The following is a 17138-nucleotide window of genomic DNA, read 5'->3' as shown; positions in this document are numbered from 1 at the left end:
GCTGCAATGCTTCGCGTGTCTACCAGATGGCATAAATTCATGAATTGTAATGCAGTATATATATATATACTGTGCAGTATTGCAGCCAGCGGGAATAAAATGCTTCAAACCCTGCATGGAAAATAACCCAATGCACTCGGGCAGAAAACAGTCACAAACCTCAATACACCCGGGTATACCCGAATTCGTGGGACTAGCCAAGCTCGAATAAAGTGTGTCGCCAGTGTACTCCGTTCAACACAAGCTCAGGAGAGATTGACATTGATTTTATATATGTATAATACACAGTGGTCAACAAACCCGATCGCCACGGGCGACAAGATTTTGTCCGGTGGCGGACCTCATGGTCGCCATGGATGATATACAATCCGCATTTGAACAAGCTAGATTCACTGATAGAAAATATTTAGTTTGTTATAAAACTCACAATAAAGACATCAAACAGGGTTTTCAGAAACCTTTATTCATTACACAATTTAATAAACAAGCTAACCAAATCCGTACCATCATAAAAAAAGCATTGGGACATATTAAAACTAGATGCAGATCTTAGACGTATTCTGCAAGAAGGACCAAGAATAGTCTTCAAAAAAGCTAAAACGATTGTATCATCGATTTCCCCAAGTGTATTTCAGTCCATTAGTGAGTAGTCATATCCGTGGCAGCCCCAATGGGTTTTTCTGTTGCGGCCATTGTAATTTCTGTCAGTATGCCAGACCTTTAAAAAAAGTAAAAAGCGCACAGTCAAAAAACTGTTATAAAATTCAAACTTTTATTAATTGTCATACAAGTTTTGTCGTTTACACACTTTGGTGTGGTTGCGGCAAACGTTACGTGGGTCGTACAATCAGACCCTTGAAAACTAGGATATCTGAACATGTTCGGTTAATCACAAGACATGATCTGTCTCATCCAGTATCCAGACATTTCTCAAGCTGTTTGCAAGGCGGTATAATTAATGTTAATTTCTCTGGTTTGGAACATGTGTCTCCACATACCAGGGGAGGAGACAGACTTAATTTCCTCAATCGAAGAGAAATGTATTGGATTTTCACCTTAGATCCAGTCCATCCAAGGGGTATGAACATTGAATGGGAATTAAAATATTTTCTGATATATTGATACTTCATTCTCCTCCCTTGGTGTGCATTGATACGTGCCCAATTCATTGATTTATTTATGGATTCATTCCTTAAATAAGTTGTTCTGGTTGGCTGGCGCACACGCGCAGAAAGGGGTCTGCGCACGCTGCGGGCACCGCCGTGTACCGCGTCAGGGGGCGGAGCCTAGCCGTGATTCTAACACACACACAGAGAGAGGGAGACACACACAGAGACACACACAGAGAGAGAGAGAGAGAGGCACAAAGAGACACAGAGAGAGAGAAAGAGAAACACAGAGAGAGACACAGAGAGAGAAAGAGACACACACAGAGAGAGACAGAGAGAGAGACACACACACACACAGAGAGAGAGACACACACACGCAGAGAGACACAGAGAGAGAGGGAGACACAAAGAGACACAGAGAGAGAGAAAGAGAAACACAGAGAGAGAGACACAGAGAGAGAAAGAGACACACACAGAGAGAGACAGAGAGAGAGACACACACACACACAGAGCGAGAGACACAGAGAGACAGAAAGAAAGAGACAGAGAGAGAGAGACACAAACACACACACACACACAGAGAGACACACACAAAGAGAGCCTGAGAGACAGACACACAGAGAGACACAGACAGACACACAGACAGAGACAGACTGACTGACAGACACATAGACTGAGAAATAGACAGAGAGATAGACAGACATAACTCACCGAGTATTAATATAGAGAGGTGTGTGCTACCTGGGATATATTCAGAGAATATTAGAACACGGAGATCCCTTCGGGGCGCATTCCACCTAAAAAAAAAAATGAATGTAATATTGGTATTTAGTCAAATTAAACTTTGATAGCTATACTAAAATAAATATGTGACAAGTATTATTGGATTCCACTCTTATCACAGGGAAACCCAACTTGTGCTCCAAACCGCGGGAGAAGCAATTCCAGGCGTGCAAGGGAGAGGGCGGTGTGGAGCAACCAGGATCCCTTCATAAGGAGAAATAAATCCTAAATGTACAGGCCAAGGCTGTCAGAGAAAAAGAAACTGTCTTCAAGGAGCAGAATACTGATGTGGAAGTCGGGTTTTGCATACAAATATCCCAAGAATTAACTCATTAAAAAAATGTATCTATGTATAACCCCTCCCGTGCATGGAAGGGGATACAGGCGTATACAGGAGATGCTTCTATAGCCAGCATTGAACACTGAAGCAACGACTCACTACTTCACCAACTTCCAATATGTTCTTTTAGACCGGGACTCAAGGAGAAACTTCCCACTTTAAAGGGCAGCTCCCTAACTGCAAGGGTGTGAGTTTCTGGGATTCCAACTCAGAGGGGGCCCCCATGTGAGTTTCCGCCATCCCATCTTGGAGGGGGTCCCTGAGTGTGTGTGGGACCCCACATCTAGAGGGACACCACCCCTAACCCCCCCCCCCCCTCCTCCCCCGTGTGAGTGTCTGGAATCTCATCCACAGAAGGGGCTGCGTGACTGCCTCCTCCACAGAAACATTACATTGCAGGGCTTTTTTGGGGTACTCACCGTGTTGTGTTTGAGCAGGGACAGGCTGCACAGCGCTTGTGTCTCTGCTGCTTTCATCATGCCAATCTCCTTAATTTTGAGTATGTACTGCCTCATCTGCTCCTTAATCAGCATCTCCACACACCTACAGGGGAAGCACAAGGACAATCGGGTTACAGCGCCTTCCACTTAACCCCTTGCTTTATAACAAGTCCCTGACCCCTCTGGCAAGGAAGGGGTGAATAGAGGTGGCATCCCTAACCCCGTCTGAGATGGGCAAACCGTAGTCTTCAAAATATCCACCCCGTTTTATTTCATTATTTCCCCCAAGTTCCCTTTAAAAACCCCACAAATGTATTCCCAATGAATTCTTCGGCAGGAAACCATTAGTTTGCGACTTGGTCAATTAGCTGGAAAACAAAAACATTTCTTATGGAAACATGAGAACAAGGGAGATTACAGCTCTGAAGTGCGACAGCAGGGCCCACGGGGATAGGACAGAATCACTGTGCAGATCATACGAGAAAGTCGTCTTATCCGGTACTACACACCGCAGCGTCAGACACAGGAGCTTGTCTTCTGAGCTTACTATCTCAGTTTTTGGGTGGTCACATGGTGCCGGCACTGCACACCCACTTCAAAGGCAGTGAATTAACCACTAGACTCCCCTTCCCTTAATCCGTTTACAACGGGTGCAGCCTCCGACCAAGGCCCCTATCCGGGCTGAATTGCTCGAGAAGATTTTACCTCTTTTAAGGCAGAAACCCCCCCCCCAAATAAAACCTACACGAGTTTAGCGCATAACAGTATTTTGCTCCCTTGATTGTCTCAATCTGCAGCAGCGCAGATCACGACGGTAACTTTGAGACTGTGCTGGGCCTGGGAGGGAGCGACATTCTGACTTCCCGGTCCTTCAATATTTCAACAGCTCATATCGAAGCAAATAAATAACATGCCCTGATTGGGCGGAAGGAAAGGGACAGGCGGGCGCCTGAATTAGGCTGTGATTTTACCAAAAAACGCCGGCATACAGTAATCGAAACCTTACGTGATGGTTTTGGAAACCTCCTTCAGGGTGGTCTGTAGGTCATAGTTGGCTGGACAGCGCAGGAGGCAGGGCGCGAAGATGATGGCCAAGGAATTTGAGGACATGCGGTTCGCATCTTCCATCACAGCCACTCTGCAAAATAGGGTGGCGTTAGAGAATGCCCCACAATGCATTGCCCTGCTGGGCTCTGATCAGGCATGGGGCTATCTGAGCCCGTGTTTCCAGGGCTGCTTAGCAGACGGAGCCTTCCAGGTGTGACCCTCACTGCCCAGTTATTAGAGCACTGTAACATGCACCTCTTCATCTCTGCACTTCCCTATAATGCAATGGGGCTCAGCTCCCATCCTCAAGCTCCCCCAACAAGTCCGGTTTTCAGGATATCCCTGCTTCAGCACAGGTGGCTCAATCAGTCCCTGCTTCAGCACAGGTGGCTCTATCAGAGGCTTCGACTGAGCCACCTGTGCTCAAGCTGGGATATCCTGAAAACCTGACCTGTTGGGGGGGGGGAGGGGGCTTCGGGACTGGAGTTGAGCACCCTTGCTATAATGGATCTGTACATTCTTCCTAACTAATGTGATTCCTGAGCGGCCAGCACTGCTTACAGATATGAGGAAAATGCCCTGTGGTTACACAGCCACACCTCACTATATGCAGGAAGACACAGGAAGGAAGCCCTGTGCAAAGCAATACATTCTCTCCATCTGTGGTCTGTGGGGGGGACAATACATTGGGTTTGCTATTGCTTAGCAAGTCCTCTTGGGGTTAAAGGGTTAAAGGCAAAGTGTGTGTGTGTGTGTGTGTGTGTGTGTGTGTGTGTGTGTGTGTGTGTGTGTGTGTGTGTGTGTGTGTGTGTGTGTGTGTGTGTGTGTGTGTGTGTGTGTGTGTGTGTGTGTGTGTGTATGTGTATATATATATATATATATATATATATATATATATATATATATAATGCCATATAAATAATACATATATACAGTATTGGGAATAAATAACACACACAATCCCCGATTCTCTGATGCAGGCCTCATCCGTACGTCTATAAGAGAGGAAACAGCCATTTAAAAAGTGTACGAAAGTCTACAGACTGATTATCTCCGGGGAGATGCACACAGAATTTAGGTTGATTAAATCTTAGATTTAAAATTATATTATGTGTATTAAAACAATACACTGACAAGTGAGGGACTCATTTGAACACAGAGTTGGGGCCCGCTCCTGTATGCCCAGGAACACTCCTAGCAGCACACTGACATTGAGCACTACAGGTCTGCATCCTCCCCTGCAATCACACAAAGGGGTTTGCAACCTCTCCTGCATCTTACTTGACAAGGTGGAAGATCAGCCTCTCCAGAGTGTTGTAATGGGCCTGGGGAAGCTGTCCCAGAACTTTGTAGATGGCACACAGCTGTTCCTGCTTCCCAGGGAGCTCTAAAGGGAGAAGGCAAAGCAATAGATGGGTAACGGAGACGTGGGAGAGGTTTACTAAACACCTTCAGTGCTAGAGAGGCCGGACACCTTGTTCTGCAGTGCATGGCAGACCCCTCAGGCGCTACAAGGGTTAGTGGAGATAAAGAAGTAAATGTCTGTTCGTCTAGTGTGGCACAGATCCTGGAGTCTGACTCTCCTACTGCAGGGCATCACAGACCAAAGGGGACTATGGACCATGACGCCTGTCATTCCCACTGCAGGTGACAGTGGCACAGACAGATGGCACCCATGTCCCACTGAGCCTGACCCAGAGTCCGTACCCCTGGTAAAAAGAGGCAGACATAATAGTCCTATGGCCCATGGAGTGTGTCACACCAACCACTGGGTGACAGTGACAAACAGGAGAGACCTATGGCCCATGTGGTCTGTCCCTCAACTTGAAGCTGACAGACGTACAGACATAACTTATGGCCCACTGAGTCTGTCGCTTCACCAGCAGAGTGACAAAGACTGAAAGGATTTCTGTTCACCAAGTCTAACCCAGAGATAAGAGGCCTATGGCCCATGCAATATCTCCCTTTCCACAGTGACACAAACAAAAGGGACTTTTAGCCGGTGGAGTCTGTCCCTCCAACATTAAAATGAAACAGACCGAGTAGATGTTCCACTGAGTGTGACCCAAAAATAAGGCGCATACGGCATCGCTCCCTTTCACCTCAGGGTGACAAAGTATCTCTGGCCAATGGAGTCTACGCCTCCCACCATAGGATAAAGCACAAAGGTACTGTAGATCTCTCCTGCCCATCCAGGATTTCGTGTTCTGCAGTGGAGATCCTCTCTGCAATTTGTCACTAAGCCCCGCGACTCTTCAGAGGGAGGGTTACCTTCCTCTCTGCACTTACCCACGGCTCGTAGGAACTCGTTGTACTGAGCGAAGGTCATGAGTGGCTCCGGGAGCTCACGCAACCACTGCTTCAGGATGCCAGTGATGACGTGGATGGGGTAATTATCCAGTTTCACAGAGCTGGGGTCTGTCCAGAAGGGAGACAGAAAACATGTGAGAAAACAAGAGGACTTGTAATGACCGATCCCCATCACCCTTTTATAGGCACTATCCGCGGAGCACAAATACAGAGAAAACATTTTAGATACATGGAAATATTGTTTTTTTTCTCCTCACAAAAATAAGTATTAGGCTGCGGCCACGCTGCCTGCGCTGCACGCACCTGCGAATTCTCCGGTCTACAGAGAGCTGCAAGGGGAAAGACGGGGGGGGGGGCATTACTGGGGCGCGGCCATGACATCACCTGGCAGGTTCGCCCTCATTGGCTTAACCGCCGGTGGGCGTGGCCTAGCGCTCTGTCGCTAGTTCCTATCTCAATTTTCATGTGTACCTCAAAAACTCGCAGCGGGCCCGGCCCCATTGTGGGGCGGCTCTTGTCCCTGCAGCGTCCGCCACAGCGGTCGCTGCAGTAGCCAGCGGGGACCTGGCCTTATGAAAACATTTTGGTAAGCTGAAGTGTGTCGTTGTGTAGTCTGCCAGGAAAAAAGTTAAGAGTAATTAAATGTGTTAAAGACGATTACAGGCAGTCCTCGTTTTACAGCGCTTCGCTTTACAACGAATGGCTTATCCAGCGCTATGCAATGCATACCTATGTTCATTTTTACAACGCCAAAACGGCTTATCCAGCGCTCTTACGATGCTTTGCAACGTTGTTTATGTGTATGTGTGTATGTATAAATATATATATATATACACATAAACAACGTTGCAAAGCGTCGTAAGAGCATATATATAATATTATATTATATTACATAATATATTATTTATTATGTTATATTATATATATATATATATATATATATAATACAGTATATACACTATATAATGTATGTGTGTGCTGCATATCTTATTGCCTGTGTAAAATATTTGGTGTATTTTAGTGTTAAAAATGCCTTCAGGAACGGAACCTTTCATTTAAACAGTGTTCCTGTGGGAAAACGTGTTTCGCTTTACAACGTTTCGCTATCCAACGCCATTTTGAGTAACGCATTGTGTCGGATAACCGAGGACTGCCTGTATATTATTCCACTGTTTAAAGGGTCAGTCCCTCCTAGGACCAAAATGTACTACTGACCGTGAGATGTTTAAGGGGTCACACCTGGGTGACTTATGCCTTTTTAAAAAAACAAAAATATATAACACCTATAAGTATTTATTATTCATTATTTCAAGTTCCTTTGTAAACACGATGAGCTGAGATTTGGGAGGGGGGGGGGCGATTTCCTCTGGCTTCCCTTTTGTCTGATTTCACCATGTGCTGAACAGGAGTTTGCACAGGCAAAGCCCCCTCCTCCCTTATCTTTATTGGCTCTCACAGGGTGGCCAGAGGTTGAGTAAACACTGCTGAGAAGCATCCTCCCTCCTTTAAATGCTTTATTTCCCAAATAATGACAGCAGCCAATGTTTTGCTTTGAGCCCAGTTACTGTATGTTACAGGAAAATGACATTCTTTACAAAAATGTAGTTTCATTGTGAACTGCCAGGGATTGCACATTTAAATGATAATATCTTATTTGTCCCTAAATGTGTGCCTCCCCCGGTTCCCTCACAATCCCAGCGCACCGTTCTCCAGGGACTGTTTGAGCTCTCGCATGCGATTGGCTGCCCCACACTTCCGGTAGATGCCCTCCGTGTGCAGGCCGTACATCTCCAGGTACTCTAAGAGCATCTCCATGACAACGGGCACCGAGGACGTCTCACTGATCAGGTCCCCCACGTGCACCCCGAAGTGATGGTTTCCCAGGTTCTGAGGGAGGGATCAGTGTTACCACGGCAACAAAGAGGTGTTCCCTCTGTTACCCAAGAGGATTGAGAAGGTCGGGGCGAGAGAGAAGGCCGGGGCAAAAGAGAAGGGAGGGTGGGGGGGAGAGAAAAGGGTGGGGCGAGAGAGAAAGGGGGCGAGTGAGAAGGGAGGGTGAGACAGAAGCGGGTTGCGGTTGAGGATGGGGTGAGAGAATGGGGGGTGTAACATGTGAGCGCTGCAAGAGGGTTTGACACGTCACACAGCTCACACTCTTCCCTCCCTCCCCCCTGATGTACCTTCCTCCCTCCCTTCCCCCTGATATAACTTCCTCCCTCCCCCTCCCTATGTACCTTCCTCCCTCCCGCCAAGTCGCAGGGGCTCTGGATGGTGCTGGCTTCGCTGATCTTGGACGGGTTCCTCTGGAGTTTGTGCCTGGAAGGTGAAACAACACACATATATACACACACCCTGCTTGTATTTCCAACCCCCCCCCCTCATCCATGTATTTCAACCCCCTTGCACAGATGTGTATATATACCCCCTATTTGTATGCATACACAGACACACACACACACATTTATTTGTATGCATGTACAAATTCATATACATACTTCTGCATTTTGAAGGTGTATGTATTATAAATAAATATACATTCCTTTAGTAAGGAAAAATATATATTACTATACAGGAAACATATCGCAGACATGACCAGTCCATGCTCAGCCTCTCTCTCTGATAAGTGAATCATACAGATACAAGTACACACAGACCGATATGCCACATATCTGCAGGTCCTTACTCTGTCAGCTTCTCCTTGCTCTCTAGGCTCTCCCCTGGATTCTCCTCCTCGGGCATCACCGCTGCTTCCCCCTGCCCCACCTCGTTCTGCCTTCTCCCTCCTTTCTCCTCTTCTTCTGCCTTCTGCACTCCATCGGAGTTGTCATGTCTCCATTTATGCTCCTCTTCTCGTTCAAGGGCTTCCTGTCTGCTCTTCTCAGACACCATCTCCTTGTACCTGGTAAGACGGATATTATATTAACATTACCATCCAACCACTATTATATTGGGGATTGAAAATTACACTAAAAAGTATTTATAGAAAATACTAAATTATTGTGATCTACTTAGATTTTGCATAGGCTTTGATACGGTTCCACACAAGAGGTTAAAAGCAAATTGGACTCTACAAATATTTGCACCTGGATTGAAAACTGGTTGAAGGATACACAACATAGAGTTGTCGTAAATTGAACTTTTTCAGGTTGGGCTAAAGTCGTGAGTGGAGTACCTCAGGGATCGGTACTAGGACCCCTGCTTTTTAACTTGTTTGTTAATGACCTTGAGGTTGGCATCGAGAGCAAAGTCTTAATCTTTGCTGATGATACTAAATTGTGTAAGGTAGTAGAATCAGAGCAGGGTGTAATTTCTCTCCAGAAGGACTTGGGGAGACTGGAAACTTGGGCAGGTAAATGGCAGATGAGGTTTAATACAGATAAATGTAAGGTTATGCATTTGAGAAACAAGAATAAACAGGAGACTTGCAAATTAAATGGGGATAAATTGGGGGAATCCTTGATGGAGAAGGATTTAGGAGTGCTTGTACACAGCAATAGTGCCCAAAGTCATGCAGTAACAGCAAAGGCAAACAAGATCTTATCTTACAATAAATGGGCAATGGATGGAAGGGAAGTCCATGCTCAGTCACTCTCTCTGATAAGTGAATCATACAGATACAAGTACACACAGACCGATATGCCACATATCTGCAGGTCCTTACTCTGTCAGCTTCTCCTTGCTCTCTAGGCTCTCCCCTGGATTCTCCTTCGCGGGCATCACCTCTGCTTCCCCCTGCCCCACCTCGTTCTGCCTTCTCCCTCCTTTCTCCTCTTCTTCTGCTTTCTGCACTCCATCGGAGTTGTCATGTCTCCATTTATGCTCCTCTTCTCGTTCAAGGGCTTCCTGTCTGCTCTTCTCAGACACCATCTCCTTGTACCTGGTAAGACGAATATTATATTAACATTACCATCCAACCACTATTATATTGGGGATTGAAAATTACACTAAAAAGTATTTATAGAAAATACTAAATTATTGTGATCTACTTAGATTTTGCATAGGCTTTGATACGGTTCCACACAAGAGGTTAATGTACAAAATAAAGCAAATTGGACTCTAAAAATATTTGCACCTGGATTGAAAACTGGTTGAAGGATACACAACATAGAGTTGTCGTAAATGGAACTTTTTCAGGTTGGGCTAAAGTCGTGAGTGGAGTACCTCAGGGATCGGTACTAGAACCCCTGCTTTTTAACTTGTTTGTTAATGACCTTGAGGTTGGCATCGAGAGCAAAGTCTTAATCTTTGCTGATGATACTAAATTGTGTAAGGTAGTAGAATCAGAGCAGGATGTAATTTCTCTCCAGAAGGACTTGGGAGACTGGAAACTTGGGCAGGTAAATGGCAGATGAGGTTTAATACAGATAAATGTAAGGTTATGCATTTGAGAAACAAGAATAAACAGGAGACTTGCAAATTAAATGGGGATAAATTGGGGGAATCCTTGATGGAGAAGGATTTAGGAGTGCTTGTACACAGCAATAGTGCCCAAAGTCATGCAGTAACTGCAAAGGCAAACAAGATCTTATCTTACAATAAATGGGCAATGGATGGAAGGGAAGTCCATGCTCAGTCACTCTCTCTGATAAGTGAATCATACAGATACAAGTACACACAGACCGATATGCCACATATCTGCAGGTCCTTACTCTGTCAGCTTCTCCTTGCTCTCTAGGCTCTCCCCTGGATTCTCCTTCTCGGGCATCACCTTTGCTTCCCCCTGCCCCACCTCGTTCTGCCTTCTCCCTCCTTTCTCCTCTTCTTCTGCCTTCTGCACTCCATCGGAGTTGTCATGTCTCCATTTATGCTCCTCTTCTCGTTCAAGGGCTTCCTGTCTGCTCTTCTCAGACACCATCTCCTTGTACCTGGTAAGACGGATATTATATTAACATTACCATCCAACCACTATTATATTGGGGATTGAAAATTACACTAAAAAGTATTTATAGAAAATACTAAATTATTGTGATCTACTTAGATTTTGCATAGGCTTTGATACGGTTCCACACAAGAGGTTAATGTACAAAATAAAGCAAATTGGACTCTAAAAATATTTGCACCTGGATTGAAAACTGGTTGAAGGATACACAACATAGAGTTGTCATAAATGGAACTTTTTCAGGTTGGGCTAAAGTCGTGAGTGGAGTACCTCAGGGATCGGTACTGGGACCCCTGCTTTTTAACTTGTTTGTTAATGACCTTGAGGTTGGCATCGAGAGCAAAGTCTCAATCTTTGCTGATGATACTAAATTGTGTAAGGTAGTAGAATCAGAGCAGGATGTAATTTCTCTCCAGAAGGACTTGGGGAGACTGGAAACTTGGGCAGGTAAATGGCAGATGAGGTTTAATACAGATAAATGTAAGGTTATGCATTTGAGAAACAAGAATAAACAGGAGACTTGCAAATTAAATGGGGATAAATTGGGGGAATCCTTGATGGAGAAGGATTTAGGAGTGCTTGTACACAGCAATAGTGCCCAAAGTCATGCAGTAACTGCAAAGGCAAACAAGATCTTATCTTACAATAAATGGGCAATGGATGGAAGGGAAGTCCATGCTCAGTCACTCTCTCTGATAAGTGAATCATACAGATACAAGTACACACAGACCGATATGCCACATATCTGCAGGTCCTTACTCTGTCAGCTTCTCCTTGCTCTCTAGGCTCTCCCCTGGATTCTCCTTCTCGGGCATCACCTCTGCTTCCCCCTGCCCCACCTCGTTCTGCCTTCTCCCTCCTTTCTCCTCTTCTTCTGCCTTCTGCACTCCATCGGAGTTGTCATGTCTCCATTTATGCTCCTCTTCTCGTTCAAGGGCTTCCTGTCTGCTCTTCTCAGACACCATCTCCTTGTACCTGGTAAGACGGATATTATATTAACATTACCATCCAACCACTATTATATTGGGGATTGAAAATTACACTAAAAAGTATTTATAGAAAATACTAAATTATTGTGATCTACTTAGATTTTGCATAGGCTTTGATACGGTTCCACACAAGAGGTTAATGTACAAAATAAAGCAAATTGGACTCTAAAAATATTTGCACCTGGATTGAAAACTGGTTGAAGGATACACAACATAGAGTTGTCGTAAATGGAACTTTTTCAGGTTGGGCTAAAGTCGTGAGTGGAGTACCTCAGGGATCGGTACTAGGACCCCTGCTTTTTAACTTGTTTGTTAATGACCTTGAGGTTGGCATCGAGAGCAAAGTCTTAATCTTTGCTGATGATACTAAATTGTGTAAGGTAGTAGAATCAGAGCAGGATGTACTTTCTCTCCAGAAGGACTTGGGGAGACTGGAAACTTGGGCAGGTAAATGGCAGATGAGGTTTAATACAGATAAATGTAAGGTTATGCATTTGAGAAACAAGAATAAACAGGAGACTTGCAAATTAAATGGGGATAAATTGGGGGAATCCTTGATGGAGAAGGATTTAGGAGTGCTTGTACACAGCAATAGTGCCCAAAGTCATGCAGTAACTGCAAAGGCAAACAAGATCTTATCTTACAATAAATGGGCAATGGATGGAAGGGAAGTCCATGCTCAGTCACTCTCTCTGATAAGTGAATCATACAGATACAAGTACACACAGACCGATATGCCACATATCTGCAGGTCCTTACTCTGTCAGCTTCTCCTTGCTCTCTAGGCTCTCCCCTGGATTCTCCTTCTCGGGCATCACCTTTGCTTCCCCCTGCCCCACCTCGTTCTGCCTTCTCCCTCCTTTCTCCTCTTCTTCTGCCTTCTGCACTCCATCGGAGTTGTCATGTCTCCATTTATGCTCCTCTTCTCGTTCAAGGGCTTCCTGTCTGCTCTTCTCAGACACCATCTCCTTGTACCTGGTAAGACGGATATTATATTAACATTACCATCCAACCACTATTATATTGGGGATTGAAAATTACACTAAAAAGTATTTATAGAAAATACTAAATTATTGTGATCTACTTAGATTTTGCATAGGCTTTGATACGGTTCCACACAAGAGGTTAATGTACAAAATAAAGCAAATTGGACTCTAAAAATATTTGCACCTGGATTGAAAACTGGTTGAAGGATACACAACATAGAGTTGTCATAAATGGAACTTTTTCAGGTTGGGCTAAAGTCGTGAGTGGAGTACCTCAGGGATCGGTACTGGGACCCCTGCTTTTTAACTTGTTTGTTAATGACCTTGAGGTTGGCATCGAGAGCAAAGTCTCAATCTTTGCTGATGATACTAAATTGTGTAAGGTAGTAGAATCAGAGCAGGATGTAATTTCTCTCCAGAAGGACTTGGGGAGACTGGAAACTTGGGCAGGTAAATGGCAGATGAGGTTTAATACAGATAAATGTAAGGTTATGCATTTGAGAAACAAGAATAAACAGGAGACTTGCAAATTAAATGGGGATAAATTGGGGGAATCCTTGATGGAGAAGGATTTAGGAGTGCTTGTACACAGCAATAGTGCCCAAAGTCATGCAGTAACTGCAAAGGCAAACAAGATCTTATCTTACAATAAATGGGCAATGGATGGAAGGGAAGTCCATGCTCAGTCACTCTCTATGATAAGTGAATCATACAGATACAAGTACACACAGACCGATATGCCACATATCTGCAGGTCCTTACTCTGTCAGCTTCTCCTTGCTCTCTAGGCTCTCCCCTGGATTCTCCTTCTCGGGCATCACCTCTGCTTCCCCCTGCCCCACCTCGTTCTGCCTTCTCCCTCCTTTCTCCTCTTCTTCTGCCTTCTGCACTCCATCGGAGTTGTCATGTCTCCATTTATGCTCCTCTTCTCGTTCAAGGGCTTCCTGTCTGCTCTTCTCAGACACCATCTCCTTGTACCTGGTAAGACGGATATTATATTAACATTACCATCCAACCACTATTATATTGGGGATTGAAAATTACACTAAAAAGTATTTATAGAAAATACTAAATTATTGTGATCTACTTAGATTTTGCATAGGCTTTGATACGGTTCCACACAAGAGGTTAATGTACAAAATAAAGCAAATTGGACTCTAAAAATATTTGCACCTGGATTGAAAACTGGTTGAAGGATACACAACATAGAGTTGTCGTAAATGGAACTTTTTCAGGTTGGGCTAAAGTCGTGAGTGGAGTACCTCAGGGATCGGTACTAGGACCCCTGCTTTTTAACTTGTTTGTTAATGACCTTGAGGTTGGCATCGAGAGCAAAGTCTTAATCTTTGCTGATGATACTAAATTGTGTAAGGTAGTAGAATCAGAGCAGGATGTACTTTCTCTCCAGAAGGACTTGGGGAGACTGGAAACTTGGGCAGGTAAATGGCAGATGAGGTTTAATACAGATAAATGTAAGGTTATGCATTTGAGAAACAAGAATAAACAGGAGACTTGCAAATTAAATGGGGATAAATTGGGGGAATCCTTGATGGAGAAGGATTTAGGAGTGCTTGTACACAGCAATAGTGCCCAAAGTCATGCAGTAACTGCAAAGGCAAACAAGATCTTATCTTACAATAAATGGGCAATGGATGGAAGGGAAGTCCATGCTCAGTCACTCTCTCTGATAAGTGAATCATACAGATACAGTACAAGTACACACAGACCGATATGCCACATATCTGCAGGTCCTTACTCTGTCAGCTTCTCCTTGCTCTCTAGGCTCTCCCCTGGATTCTCCTTCTCGGGCATCACCTCTGCTTCCCCCTGCCCCACCTCGTTCTGCCTTCTCCCTCCTTTCTCCTCTTCTTCTGCCTTCTGCACTCCATCGGAGTTGTCATGTCTCCATTTATGCTCCTCTTCTCGTTCAAGGGCTTCCTGTCTGCTCTTCTCAGACACCATCTCCTTGTACCTAGTAAGACGGATATTATATTAACATTACCATCCAACCACTATTATATTGGGGATTGAAAATTACACTAAAAAGTATTTATAGAAAATACAAAATTATTGTGATCTACTTAGATTTTGCATAGGCTTTGATACGGTTCCACACAAGAGGTTAATGTACAAAATAAAGCAAATTGGACTCTAAAAATATTTGCACCTGGATTGAAAACTGGTTGAAGGATACACAACATAGAGTTGTCGTAAATGGAACTTTTTCAGGTTGGGCTAAAGTCGTGAGTGGAGTACCTCAGGGATCGGTACTAGGACCCCTGCTTTTTAACTTGTTTGTTAATGACCTTGAGGTTGGCATCGAGAGCAAAGTCTTAATCTTTGCTGATGATACTAAATTGTGTAAGGTAGTAGAATCAGAGCAGGATGTAATTTCTCTCCAGAAGGACTTGGGGAGACTGGAAACTTGGGCAGGTAAATGGCAGATGAGGTTTAATACAGATAAATGTAAGGTTATGCATTTGAGAAACAAGAATAAACAGGAGACTTGCAAATTAAATGGGGATAAATTGGGGGAATCCTTGATGGAGAAGGATTTAGGAGTGCTTGTACACAGCAATAGTGCCCAAAGTCATGCAGTAACTGCAAAGGCAAACAAGATCTTATCTTACAATAAATGGGCAATGGATGGAAGGGAAGTCCATGCTCAGTCACTTTCTCTGATAAGTGAATCATACAGATACAAGTACACACAGACCGATATGCCACATATCTGCAGGTCCTTACTCTGTCAGCTTCTCCTTGCTCTCTAGGCTCTCCCCTGGATTCTCCTTCTCGGGCATCACCTCTGCTTCCCCCTGCCCCACCTCGTTCTGCCTTCTCCCTCCTTTCTCCTCTTCTTCTGCCTTCTGCACTCCATCGGAGTTGTCATGTCTCCATTTATGCTCCTCTTCTCGTTCAAGGGCTTCCTGTCTGCTCTTCTCAGACACCATCTCCTTGTACCTAGTAAGACGGATATTATATTAACATTACCATCCAACCACTATTATATTGGGGATTGAAAATTACACTAAAAAGTATTTATAGAAAATACAAAATTATTGTGATCTACTTAGATTTTGCATAGGCTTTGATACGGTTCCACACAAGAGGTTAATGTACAAAATAAAGCAAATTGGACTCTAAAAATATTTGCACCTGGATTGAAAACTGGTTGAAGGATACACAACATAGAGTTGTCGTAAATGGAACTTTTTCAGGTTGGGCTAAAGTCGTGAGTGGAGTACCTCAGGGATCGGTACTAGGACCCCTGCTTTTTAACTTGTTTGTTAATGACCTTGAGGTTGGCATCGAGAGCAAAGTCTTAATCTTTGCTGATGATACTAAATTGTGTAAGGTAGTAGAATCAGAGCAGGATGTAATTTCTCTCCAGAAGGACTTGGGGAGACTGGAAACTTGGGCAGGTAAATGGCAGATGAGGTTTAATACAGATAAATGTAAGGTTATGCATTTGAGAAACAAGAATAAACAGGAGACTTGCAAATTAAATGGGGATAAATTGGGGGAATCCTTGATGGAGAAGGATTTAGGAGTGCTTGTACACAGCAATAGTGCCCAAAGTCATGCAGTAACTGCAAAGGCAAACAAGATCTTATCTTACAATAAATGGGCAATGGATGGAAGGGAAGTCCATGCTCAGTCACTCTCTCTGATAAGTGAATCATACAGATACAAGTACACACAGACCGATATGCCACATATCTGCAGGTCCTTACTCTGTCAGCTTCTCCTTGCTCTCTAGGCTCTCCCCTGGATTCTCCTTCTCGGGCATCACCTCTGCTTCCCCCTGCCCCACCTCGTTCTGCCTTCTCCCTTCCTTTTCTCCTCTTCTTCTGCCTTCTGCACTCCATCGGAGTTGTCATGTCTCCATTTATGCTCCTCTTCTCGTTCAAGGGCTTCCTGTCTGCTCTTCTCAGACACCATCTCCTTGTACCTGGTAAGACGGATATTATATTAACATTACCATCCAACCACTATTATATTGGGGATTGAAAATTACACTAAAAAGTATTTATAGAAAATATAAAATTATTGTGATCTACTTAGATTTTGCATAGGCTTTGATACGGTTCCACACAAGAGGTTAATGTACAAAATAAAGCAAATTGGACTCTAAAAATATTTGCACCTGGATTGAAAACTGGTTGAAGGATACACAACATAGAGTTGTCGTAAATGGAACTTTTTCAGGTTGGGCTAAAGTCGTGAGTGGAGTACCTCAGGGATCGGTACTAGG

The 17138-nt window shown here is 44.2% G+C and overlaps 1 protein-coding gene across 3 annotated transcripts; it reads right to left on the bottom strand.

The window, feature by feature from the left end:
• Positions 1-492: 492 nt before the first annotated feature.
• LOC142483355 (uncharacterized) lies at positions 493-16707 on the bottom strand. 3 transcript variants are annotated; one of them, XM_075583437.1, is made up of 17 exons: positions 16618-16707; positions 15629-15844; positions 14640-14855; positions 13646-13861; positions 12657-12872; positions 11668-11883; positions 10679-10894; positions 9691-9906; positions 8713-8928; positions 8264-8345; positions 7733-7916; positions 6009-6137; positions 5001-5106; positions 3679-3810; positions 2652-2775; positions 1821-1906; positions 493-718 (listed from the first exon to the last, which is right to left on the bottom strand). In XM_075583437.1, the coding sequence occupies exons 1-16, from the start codon at positions 16671-16673 to the stop codon at positions 1862-1864; spliced, it is 2586 nt and encodes an 861-aa protein (XP_075439552.1). In that variant the 5' UTR covers positions 16674-16707; the 3' UTR covers positions 493-718; positions 1821-1861. The 3 variants fall into 3 exon arrangements, with proteins under 3 accessions (XP_075439552.1, XP_075439554.1, XP_075439555.1); XM_075583439.1 differs by having other exon boundaries at positions 1851-1906; XM_075583440.1 differs by lacking the exons at positions 8713-8928; positions 9691-9906 and having other exon boundaries at positions 494-718.
• Between the last annotated feature and the right edge of the window lie 431 nt (positions 16708-17138).

This window comes from Ascaphus truei, unplaced genomic scaffold (assembly GCF_040206685.1).
Source record: "Ascaphus truei isolate aAscTru1 unplaced genomic scaffold, aAscTru1.hap1 HAP1_SCAFFOLD_3222, whole genome shotgun sequence".
In the NCBI taxonomy this organism is placed as follows: domain Eukaryota; kingdom Metazoa; phylum Chordata; class Amphibia; order Anura; family Ascaphidae; genus Ascaphus; species Ascaphus truei.
This window is presented reverse-complemented; position numbering and strand designations above follow the sequence as displayed.

What these genes read in the sequence shown, in the direction of transcription:
- LOC142483355 (XM_075583437.1), bottom strand. Translation starts at nt 16,673, where the DNA reads ATGCCCGAGAAGGAGAATCCAGGGGAGAGCCTAGAGAGCAAGGAGAAG. An exon ending in AGCAAGGAGAAGCTGACAGA is followed by an intron (nt 12,873 to 13,645) that starts GTAAGGACCTGC and finishes CCGTCTTACCAG; the next exon opens with GTACAAGGAGATGGTGTCTG. An exon ending in AGCAAGGAGAAGCTGACAGA is followed by an intron (nt 11,884 to 12,656) that starts GTAAGGACCTGC and finishes CCGTCTTACCAG; the next exon opens with GTACAAGGAGATGGTGTCTG.